At 43.6% G+C, this 12,368-nt stretch overlaps 1 protein-coding gene across 7 annotated transcripts in view; it reads left to right on the top strand.

Moving 5' to 3' along the window:
- LOC136881088 (uncharacterized) overlaps nt 1-12,368 on the top strand; it is a 525,856-nt gene that overhangs the window by 355,844 nt on the left and 157,644 nt on the right. For all 7 annotated transcript variants that reach the window (XM_068229307.1, XM_068229305.1, XM_068229302.1 and 4 more), the window contains exon 4: nt 3,070-3,359. In XM_068229307.1, coding sequence (XP_068085408.1) covers nt 3,070-3,359 — 290 coding nt within the window. The remainder of the gene's footprint in view (nt 1-3,069; nt 3,360-12,368) is intronic.

The following is a 12,368-nucleotide window of genomic DNA, read 5'->3' as shown; positions in this document are numbered from 1 at the left end:
CTAATTCTTTCGTTTATTTTCGTTAATCATAAACAAATTTTTTAGCGGAAATACGCACAAAATGTGGTTCGTTGCGGCTAACCGATTTGTATAGCGCTACAGCAAGAACAGGAGATTTCTCGTGTGCTGTGAGGAAGGGTAACAGGTGTATATTTTATTTCTAAAAGGCCGTGGACACTGAGGTATAATTCACCCGCTTGCCGCGCGCATTCGTCAGTCTGGCAGTTTCTGTTAGTTTCTTAGTGTGTAGCCAAATACTAAATGATTTTAATTGTATAATCACAGCGTTTTTTTTTTAATCGTAATGAATGTGAAGTATTGTTCCTTTGGTGAAAGTTTTATTTTACAGTACTGAATCAAAATCTCAAAAAAAAAACTGTTATTACCGCACTTAAGTTGGTAAACTCTCAATCTTCACCTCTCTGTCGAAATTCGCTGAGGGAGCATTAAAAAACTTACTATTTTGCAGTGGCGGCTGGTGGTATCGGAAGCTGGGTGTTGCACTAACATTTTCAGTGTCACATTTTTATAGCTTACAGAAATAACAAGGAACTCTATTATCGTTAATAAATGAACTACATTCCCACTAAAACTGAAATATATCTGGCAATAAGAGGCTAATTATACACTCTTAACTACAGTTACTCTTAATAATAATGTCATTGGCTTTACGTCCCACTAACGATTTTGTACTGTTTTCGGAGACGCCGAGGTGCCGGAGTTGTGTTACATGCCAGTAAATCTACCGACACGAGGCTGAGGTATTTGAGCACCTTCAAATACCACCGGACTGAACCAGGATCGAACCTGCCACATTGAGGTCAGAAGGCTAGCGCCTCAACCGTCTGAGCTACTCAGCCTGGCGCAGTTACTTTTGCCTTACTTGAATTCAAAATTTGCCGTCCTGTTTTTCATTGAAGCAGTATGTTGGTAATATTGTGGGTTGTCTGGTATGGCGTGGAACAGAAATTACCCATCAAGTTGGCCGTGAGGTTAAGGTTGCCTAGCTCTGAGCTTGCATTCGGGGTATAGTAAGTTCGAACACCACTGTCGGAAGCCCTGAAGATGGTTTTCCGCTTTTTCCCATTTTCATACCAGATAAATGCTGATGCTATGCAGGCTGAGGCTCATCCCTGCTGAGGTACATTGCGCCGCGCTGTCCGCTGGGGAGTTGCCGTAGGAAAGCCAACCCCCTGAGTTTGATTCAAAGCCAGCAGCGTTTGTTGGTCCCTTGCGAAGCATTAGTACAGGGAACGACCGAAGATGGTTGATTTTAACATGTTTCCGAATACATGTTAGGTTTATTAAACTAAAACATTAGAAGAAAATACTACAAATGAAGTGCAAAATTATTGGGAGTTGTGCAACCGTGCAACAGTACCAGTACCGCGCACCACCCTCCGCTATTCTCCACAAACCCGCTGTTTGGTGTCTCTATATCCCCACCCCCCACCCCCGCCGCACTCTTAATTCCCTATCGTCGCTATTGAGTACTCACAGGGCTTGTTTCTAAATGATATGAATTATGTGTCGATGATAATTTTATGACAAAATATTTTAGTGTGAGGTTGCATTCATTGTTCAGAATGACTATACATTCTTTGTTAAAGGATACGGCATTGCATGGAATATCAGTGATATAGATCCATTTCTGTGGCAACGCTTTTTATGGGGTGCCTACATTAATGGGCATAAGTTTGAAAGTACAGCCCAGTACGTCCGTACAGTCGGAAGTAGTGCTGCGAACAGGAGGCGGCTCTCCGGTTAATTTTCGAAGCTCCATAACTGCTTTGCCTCCGTCGGTAGTACCAGAGATCACCGGAGGAGCGCTATACTTGTATTATCCGATTCATTCAACACCTCTTCACATCGCTAGTGGCTGCCTTTCTCTCTCTCTCTCTCTCTCTCTCTCTCTCACACACACACACACACACACACACACACACACACACACACGCACCACAGTCGAATCTGCACTGATTGTGAATTGGGAGATGTGGGAGGTGTGTGGAAGGTAGGGTTGCCACTTTTTGATATAAGAAATAAGGGGCATTTACCTAAAAATACGGGATTTTTCATAAAAATAAGGGACAGTTGATAAATACTTGAAAATCAAACGTTAGGTACCAGTTTATTATATTATAATTAGTTTCATTAACAACAAGGTAATTATTGAAATTCGTAAAATAAACTAACTTACGCCCTCTTAACAGTACACACAGTACATTGCATTAGGTATGACGAAACGTGCAGAAGAACCATTATTAGAACTACCTTATTTTTTCCATCTGTATTTCACATTTGACATAGCTAACTTCAAAATGTCACTGTCTAACTGTACCATGCCATGGAACTCTCTACAAGACATGTTGATGTTTCCAGTAATTAGTTCATTTTTAATCAGATCTACTGAACATCTGTTTCTACTCACTGACCACTTGTTAGACATTAAGGAGAAAATGTGCTCGACAAATGCATTTGACTGAGGAACACTCATTACAACAGTTTTTCTAATTCTGTCAGTTTCTGTTGTCGTTTATGACCAGTAAACATTGAATTTTCATCAGAATCTGACATCTTAACACTGATGTCTTCGATGAGCTTTGTAACTTCACAATTTACGCAGGCTCCAAAAATTTTAAAAAAAATTAAAAAAACAGAAATAGAGCTACTTTGAACTTCAATGGCGCTAAAATCAAATACGGATTTGAAAATATTTAGAGACAAAAAAAAAAGACAAACGCTCGTTTTTATGGGACAACAGTCCATAATATGGGACGCAAAATTTTCATCTCAAACACCGGATGTCCCTAGTGGAAGGCACTGGAAATGTTTAAACATACGACATACAGTTCATTCGAGAAGGTGACGTGGCGAGCAACAGTATGGAGTTATTAGGTGTTCAGCTTAATGAAGGCTGCTGATGTTACAGCGTTCAGTAGAATGAGAACTGACGATGCATGATGTTGCGGCGATGTGAGCAGGTCCATAATAAGGTAATTTTTAAAAAAACGTCTAGTAGAACTTGCAGGCGAGTGTTACAAACTGCCTTGGTTTTGTTTTTTTCAGATAAGAATGCAGGCCTCACGCCTTACAACCCCGAGCGAGGAGACATCAGCATCAATGTCCTCAACCACTCCGCTGGTGTCGCTCAAGTCCAGTTTCCACTAGCAGCCAGCAGCAAGTACGACTCGTACGAGCTAACTTTGTACGTGCTGGAGGGAGACATGACGGATGAGGAATGCCAAAATATGGATTTCGGGTTTTTACCTCATTCAACGAAATATTTCGATGTTTTCAACTGCTCCGAGGTACTCAAGAGTGAGGAAGAGGCCGAGTGTTCCCCTTCTTGCAGCAGGGTAAGTTAACCTACTGAAGACAAAATTATGGTAACACTACTTAGCATACAATCAATATTCAGTTTGTAGCGTTAGATCCAGGGTGCGACATCGCGGGGGGCAAGGAGGATTTCCCCCACCAACGATTTCATCTTAAAGTTTTCTTCCCCCCTGAAATTACTTGGAGAGCGATGGAGGAGGGGGTTTCTTACATTACAAAATGATGTGCAAGAGGCCTTCGATTCAGAGGGTCCCGGGTTCGATTCCCGGCCGGATCGGGGATTTTAATCGCGTCTGATTAATTATTCTGGCTCGGGGACTAGGTGTTTGTCCCAACACTTACCTTTTCTTATTCAGAAAGACACAACACTACCAATCACTACAGAAACACGCAATAATAATTACATCCCTCTTAGTATGGTTGCGTCAGGAGGGGCATCCAACCGTAAAATAGCGCCAGATTCGCATATGCTACACAGTTTGCACCCGTGAAACCACACATCGGAAAAGCGGTAGAAGAGAAGAAGAAGAAGAAGAAGAAGCAGATGGAATAATGAGCAAAATGTAGAACGCATACAGTACTGGTCAAATGTTTAGGACGACATAAAGAAATCACGAAATGTCATCTAGAACCTAAAATTGTGCCACTAGACCATTGTAATTTTCTTTCTGAGCTCTCACATCTAATAGGATATACACTGACTGACAGAGCAAATGCAACACCAAGAAGGAGTGGTTCGAAAGGGATGAAAATTGGGGAAAAAACAGAGACGGCACGTACGAATAATTGATGTTTATTTCAAACCGATATGCAGGTTACACAATGCGCACGACATCGACTCAGTAGGATGTAGGACCACCGCGAGCGGCGATGCACGCAGAAACACGTCGAGGTACAGAGTCAATAAGAGTGCGGATGGTGTCCTGAGGGATGGTTCTCCATTCTCTGTCAACCATTTGCCACAGTTGGTCGTCCGTACGAGGCTGGGGCAGAGTTTGCAAACGGCGTCCAATGAGATCCCACACGTGTTCGATTGGTGAGAGATCCGGAGAGTACGCTGGCCACGGAAGCATCTGTACACCTCGTAGAGCCTGTTGGGAGATGCGAGCAGTGTGTGGGCGTGCATTATCCTGCTGAAACAGAGCATTGGGCAGCCCCTGAAGGTACGGGAGTGCCACTGGCCGCAGCACATGCTGCACGTAGCAGTGGGCATTTAACGTGCCTTGAATACGCACTAGAGGTGACGTGGAATCATACGCAATAGCGCCCCAAACCATGATGCCGCGTTGTCTAGCGGTAGGGCGCTCCACAGTTACTGCCGGATTTGACCTTTCTCCACGCCGACGCCACACTCGTCTGCGGTGACTATCACTGACAGAACAGAAGCGTGACTCATCGGAGAACACGACGTTCCGCCATTCCCTCATCCAAGTCGCTCTAGCCCGGCACCATGCCAGGCGTGCACGTCTATGCTGTGGAGTCAATGGTAGTCTTCTGAGCGGACGCCGGGAGTGCAGGCCTCCTTCAACCAATCGACGGGAAATTGTTCTGGTCGATATTGGAACAGCCAGGGTGTCTTGCACATGCTGAAGAATGGCGGTTGACGTGGCGTGCGGGGCTGCCACCGCTTGGCGGCGGATGCGCCGATCCTCGTGTGCTGACGTCACTCGGGCTGCGCCTGGACCCCTCGCACGTGCCACATGTCCCTGCGCCAACCATCTTCGCCACAGGCGCTGCACCGTGGACACATCCCTATGGGTATCGGCTGCGATTTGACGAAGCGACCAACCTGCCCTTCTCAGCCCGATCACCATACCCCTCGTAAAGTCGTCTGTCTGCTGGAAATGCCTCCGTTGACGGCGGCCTGGCATTCTTAGCTATACACGTGTCCTGTGGTACACGACAACACGTTCTACAATGACTGTCGGCTGAGAAATCACGGTACGAAGTGGGCCATTCGCCAACGCCGTGTCCCATTTATCGTTCGCTACGTGCGCAGCACAGCGGCGCATTTCACATCATGAGCATACCTCAGTGACGTCAGTCTACCCTGCAATTGGCATAAAGTTCTGACCACTCCTTCTTGGTGTTGCATTTGCTCTGTCAGTCAGTGTATGTTGCCTGATTTCATTGACTTAGTCCACATACTGTAGAATTTATGAATTTTTAACTCTTGGAAGGTCACAACAAAAAGTCAAAAATTTTGGTAATATAATGTACTGAATACTCTAATTGGTTGCAAGTATCTCCAACAAGATTTTTCTGTAGACTTAGGAATAGGTGGGGGCCATTTTAGTATAAATATAAAAATTCCGAAAATATGCGGCACCGGGTTTTTCTTCCTGTTTTTTTTTACCAGGGCCAAAATTGTTGATTTTTCTTTGCCTTTTCCATGTATGGCTGAAGGTCTCAGTGTGAGCTATCGGCGTCAAACTTATCTGCCCTGATAGTTTCATTTGCACTCTGTGGATGGCATCCAAGAACACATCTCTGATGCCGATAGCTCACACTGAGACCTATGACAAGAACAAGGAAAATTTGACTATTTTAGCATTGGTTTGAAAAAAAACCACAAAAATGGGTGCCGCATTTTTTCGGAATTTTCATATTTATACTAAAATGACCCCCAAATATTGCTAAGTCTCTGCAAGAATCTTGGTGGTGATACTTGAAACCAATTGGAGGATACAGTACATAATATTTTCAAAAATGTTGACTTTCTGATGTGACCTTATAACATTTAAAATTGTATAACTTATACAAAACTTGCCGTAAATCACTGAAATCAGGCGATGTGTATCATATTAGATGCAAGAGCTCGGGAAAAAAAGATACAGAGGCCTAGTAGCAAAATTGTAGGTTCTAGATGGAACTTCATGATTTTTCAATGTGGTCCTAAACTTTTGACCGGTACTGTATATTACTAAAATGTTTTTGTTTTTTCGTTGGTCTTTTTTTTTTTTACTTTTTATACTGGTTACTAATATTTTTATTGAACTCTGTAGTGACTAACGGAACAAAGTAATTGCCTACAGAATACCTAAAATTTACATTTTTCTGTGGGAGGCGCTAATTTACTTACTGCAGAAATATATAATCTCCCCCCCCCCCGGCCGGGTACTGCCTGACATAACCACTAGTAGTTAAGCCCTATGATCCTTCTCCCTCTCCCACTATTTCTTTCTGATTTCGCACCCTGGATAGATCTTATAAGATTTCCTTGTAGATAATACTAGTTGTTTTTCCTCCCGATGTATGGACAGTGAGGAAAATAGATAATATTTCAGAAGAACAGTTTGGGTTTAGGAAGCGAAGAGGCTCTCGCGAAGCCATCCTAAGTCTGTCATTATCGAAAAATCCCTAGGAATAGGTAGACCAGTGGTAATTGTGTTCATTGATTAGAAAGTCTTTGATAACATAAACTGCAATGTGCTATTTGAAATCATAAGAAAACAGAAAGTAGACTACAGGGGCAGCAGAACACTCTACCACAGGGGTCGGCAACGCGGTGATTGCGGGCGCCATGGCGCCCTTTGACAAGGCATTTGTCGCCCACCTTATATTTTGTAGTAGTTTCCTTTGTTAAATATTAATGATTTAAATTTGAATGTATTTGTTGAGCAGTCCTCATTGGCCAACCAATTTGAAACTGTCTTTATTGTTCTATCAAAACGATCAGGAACTCTATAGTGATTGGGTAGAGATGGAGTTGAAAGACTGTCTTACGATAGCATATTGGCCGACACGCAATTGTCAGTATTTTATTTTGTGATGGGCAAATGATGTAGAATGCAGAATGAGTAATACCAAGAGGCAGGGAACTCAGGGAACTTGTCATTTTTATAATGAATGGGAGCAGCAGTTCTGTTTTGTAGATGTAAAATGTAAATGCATGTGTTAGTTTTGTAACGCCAGTGTATTTGTCCCTAAGAGGCAATTTAATACAGTTCACCGATCTTTTAACGATTATTTTCTTGCGGATTCAGAAATAAGAATAAGAAAAAAGAAAAGTTAGTGATTTAAAAACCAAGTTGAAATCTCAACAGTCAGTTTTTACCATCAAATGCAAAAATTGCCTCCTTTAAATATTCTCACGTATTATTGAAAGGAAGAAAGCAATTTTGTGAGTATGATGTTTATGCTTATTTCAACTTCAATTGTTTATCATTACTATAAGTGAGACCATCATAATAAATAAGTTTTTAGGTTTTTAAAAATGACATTTTCCTTGTCGCCCCCATAATGAACCTCATTATTAAATAGCTCTTCATGCTTAAAGGTTGCCGACCCCTGCTCTGCTACCAAACACCAGTGATAGGCAAAGAGTGGAAGCAAAAATTGTAAAAGGCCGTAACACGAGTACGCCACTATTATTTAACACCTATATAGAAGCCAACGTTCATGGCGTACAAGTCAATGGCAAACTGTACAGTACCACACAATTTGCAGATGATATATCGCTGATAACTGAGAATGAAAGTGTGAAAAGACTCTACATCACATGAACGAATTGCTAAAAGAGAGGTGCAGTATGAGAATAAACAAGGAGATGACGAAGTTAAATGTCGTGTACAAGGGATGATGAACAAATAGCCAATGTGTCGATGGATGGAGAGAAACTAGTTCAAGGAAGGAAATCTTATTACATCTGACGGAAAGTATACGAGAGAAGTAAACACCAGGATTGCACAGGCGAAGGGAATTTTCTCAAACGTGAAGTGTCCAAGACCATCAACATTGAGGGACTAAAGCACTTTGTAAAGAGTTTTGTACAGGGCATAGTAATATATGGATCAGAATCATGGACCGTGCCGGGTGAGTTGGCCGTGCGGTTAGGAGCGCGCATCCAGGAGATAATGGGTTCGAAACCCACCGTCAGCAGCCCTGAAGATGGTTTTCCGTGGTTTCCCATTTTCACACCAGGCAAATACTGGTGCTGTGCCTTAAGGCCACGGCCGCTTCCTTCTCACTCCTAGCACTTTCCTATCCCATCGTCGCCATAAGACCTAACTGTGTCGGTGCGACTTAAAGAAAATTATAAGAAAACATGGGCCCTGTGAGAAACGGTTTATATTGAAACTCAAGGCCTTTGAGATGTGGTGCTGGCGTCGACTCCTAAGAATTGGACTAAAAATGAAATGGTGTATGGCTTTTAGTGTCGGGAGTGTCCGAGGACAAGTTCGGCTCGCCAGATGCAGGTCCTTTGCTTCGTGATGAGGATGAAATGATGATAAAGACGACACACACACCCAGCCCCCGTGCCAGCGAAATTAATGACTTATGGTTAAAATTCCCGAAGTTCCGGGAATCAAACCCGGAACACCTTTGGCCAAAGGCCAGCATGCTAACCATTTAGCCATGGAAGAATTGGACTGATAAGTCATAAACGAGGACGTTCTCAAAACAGCCTGGTGGCGGGTGTCAATTGTACCGGGTGAGACCGCTGCGCCTGACTTTTTCTCTTGTTAGGCATCCCAACGAACGTCACTGGTGGTGTGATAGTCGAATCTTGGTTGAAACCTTAAAACAGGAGAAGAAATAGCTTCGTCATTCCGACTGTTAAACCATTCTATTTGGAAGGGAAATGGAAAGTAAAGGAGAAAAGGAAGACCTAGAGTGCAATTTATAGACAACGTTAAAGACAACCACACATATTGCCACTTGAAGCTGTACCCCCTGTGGGTGAGGGACACAAATGAAGAATACACCCACGGTATCCCCTGTTTATCGCAAGAGGCGAATAACAGGGGCGACCAAGGGATAATACCTTGTGAACTACGAGACAATCGCGATGAACGCCATGAGTCGACTTTACTTGCGATTAGTACTAGTACATGTGCCTGGTTGTGATCCTTCTTGGAGCAATAATCACTACTACCTGAGAACTTGTACCGATACTGCCTTCAGCAGGGTGTGTGATTAATATCATCGGGGGAGGATCACTATGGGAGTAGTACCATTATATGAAGAACATCATGGGTCTGTGTTGCCTGTGGGTGGTGCCATAATGTGTGATACACCGTGGGTCTGTATTGCCTATGGTTAGTAGCACTATGTGAGCAGCGCCATGAGTATGCGTGGTCTGTGGTTAGTTCCACTAAGTGAGGAACACCACGGGAATACCGGTGCCCGTGATGTGAGGAACACCATGGGTCTACATTACCTGTGATTAGTACCATTATGAGGAGCCGATGACTAGATTTTTGACCTCTTTAGTTAATGAGCATCATCCCAGTAATTAAGGCAACGTGAATTGGATCCACTGATTGTTTTTGTTTCACGATCATTTTTTCATCATCATTCGTTTTATATTCTAGTCAGTGGATACATTTTGAAGTTTTAATTATCGTTTAATTTCGTTGCACCTCGTACCATTAGAGGCCGATGACCTAGCTGTTAGGCCCCTTTAAACAACAATCATCATCATCATCACTTCAAGCTTTTAGCCAAAGAAAGGAAACCCTTGAAAGGCATGCATGTCACCTACCAATTTTTTTGAGAAGAAGCAGAAGAAGAATAATGTACACTCGTTTTAAAGAAGAATCAATGCATGGTATTGTTTGACTTCCTCGCAGGTACACTTTTCTCTGAAACAATTGAACCTAGAGATGTAATATTTCATGTAGGTATCCACGGGGTTTGTATCTAGCTAGGAGGTGAACTACATACAGAATGGTCGAAAATAATGTGAACAGAGTATATGAGCGTTAGATGGTTGGTCGTACTGATAAATTATTTGAGATAAATAATTCGATATCCCGCGCAAGTCCGCCTGGTGGCGGGTGTCAATTGTACCGGGTGAGACCGCTGCGCCTGAGTTTTTCTCTTGTTAGGCATCCCAACGAACGTCACTGGTGGTGGGATGGTCGAATCTCCTTTGTCGTACACCAAGCAACAGTCGCCGTTAGCCACTTACTGCACCATCACCTTTGCAAAAGCATGTATGCGACTGGCATACGGTTATGTAAAAAGTACGTGGCAATTATAAGTTTTCAGTAGGGTATGAAATGAACGCTAAAAGCGATGGCACAGTGATAGAAAACGCGTGTGCATTTATGAAGCGGAAGTAGTTCTCCATCTAGAACGCTTTCCGGTGAACTGTTGGCTGGAGTCCCCGTCGTGTCATAGGTTAACTGCAGTTGGTAGGCGAGTTTGAATCCCACTTGAGACTGATAATTTTATTCGCATTTTGTACTTGGAGATTTTTTTTTACAATTTGTTTGCGTCGCACCGACGTCTTATGGTAACGATGGGATAGGAAAGGGCCAGCATTGGGAAGGAAGCGGCCTTAATTAAAGTACATACCCAGCATCTGCCTGGTGTGAAAACGAGAAAGCACGGAAAATCATCGTCAGGGCTGCCGACAGTGGTGCTCCAATCCACTATCCCCGTATGCAAGCTCACAGCTGCGCGCCCCTAACCGCACGGTCTGCTCGCCCGTTACTTCGAGAATCATCCACAACGCCAATATATCCGAATACCCTCACGTCGTGGGTTATTTATTTATTTATTTATTTATTTATTTATTTATTTATTTATTTATTTATTTATTTATTTATTTTCGTCTGTGTTTAAATCTTTCGTGGTACAGGCGCTGTGCTTCCTGTGCGCTCTATCTTGCTTCACCGTAGATGCGACCTTGTCCACATACTCGTCTATTTAATACATAGCGAAAAAATGAACGGCAATGCCAGGCTACGCCAAGTGTCAGGCCAGTACACATCGAACATGCATGCTGCATCCTGTTGGTCGAATTTGGCACGAATGGCGTTGTGCTTGATCCTCAATGCTTAAAATGTGAATACAAATATTTAGCACTCGTGGGATTCGAACCCACTTATCAATGACACACGTGTCAGCACGTCTGTCCTTAGTCCATTACACCACGGTGACTGTTGCCTCGAGCTTGTCAGGAAGCGTGATTGGTGTAAAACTACTTCCCACTTTACAAACACACACCAGTATGCCATCGCTTTTAGTATTAATTTCATATCAAATGGAAAGCTTATAATTGGCACGTACCTTTTACATAACCGTATGATAGTTTGGTGCATTGTGCAAATACTTGTTGCATACATGTTTTTGCAAAAGTCTTGCTGCGATAACACCAAAACCAAACCCCATGGCGCAACAACCGAGAAGGGTCATGGCCTACCAAGCGACCTCTGATTATCCCGAAAGCCTGTAGATTATGAAGTGTCGTGAGGTCAGCACGTCAAATCCTCTCGGCCGTTATTCTTGGTTTTCACCGGGCGAGTTGGCCGTGCTGTTAGGGGAGTGCGGCTGTGAGCTTGCATCCGGGAGAGAGTGGGTTCGAACCCCACTGTCTACAGCCCTGAAGATGGTTTTCCGTGGTTTCCCATTTTCGCGCCAGGCAAATGCTGGGGCTATACCTTAATTAAGCCAACGGGCGCTTCCTTCCAACTCATAGGCCTTTCCTATCCCATCGCCGCCATAAGACCTATCTGTGTCGGTGCGACGTAGACTAAAGCCAGTAGCAAAAAAAAAAATCTTGGTTTTCTAGACCGGAATCGCCATATCACCGTCAATAGCTCCTCAGTGGTAATCATGTAGGCTGAATGGACCTCGAACCAGCCCTCAGATCCAGGTAAAGATCCATGACCGGGCCAGGAATCGAACCCGCAGTCTCGGGGTAAGAGGCAGGCACGCTAGTACACCGCGGCAGTGACGCAGGCAGTGCTTTTTTGGTCTCTTTTTTACAAGTTGCTTTACTTCGCACCAAAACAGTTAGATCTTATTTCAACGATGGGACAGGAAAGGGATAGGAGTGGGAAGGAAGCGGCCGTGGCCTTAATTAAGATACAGTCCAACATTTGCCAGTGTGAAAATGGGAAACCACGGGAAGCCATCTTCAGGGCTACCGACAGTGGGCTTCGAACCCACTATCTCCTGAATACCGGATACTGGCCGCACTTAAGCGACTGCAAGTATCGAGCTCAGTGGAAGCGCTGTAAAGGCGACTACAGCAAAGGAGAATCGACCATCACACCACTGACGTTTTCAGGCAG

This window comes from Anabrus simplex, chromosome 9 (assembly GCF_040414725.1).
Source record: "Anabrus simplex isolate iqAnaSimp1 chromosome 9, ASM4041472v1, whole genome shotgun sequence".
In the NCBI taxonomy this organism is placed as follows: domain Eukaryota; kingdom Metazoa; phylum Arthropoda; class Insecta; order Orthoptera; family Tettigoniidae; genus Anabrus; species Anabrus simplex.
The sequence above is the reverse complement of the archived record's forward strand: the minus strand, read 5'-3'. Positions and strand labels throughout refer to the sequence as shown.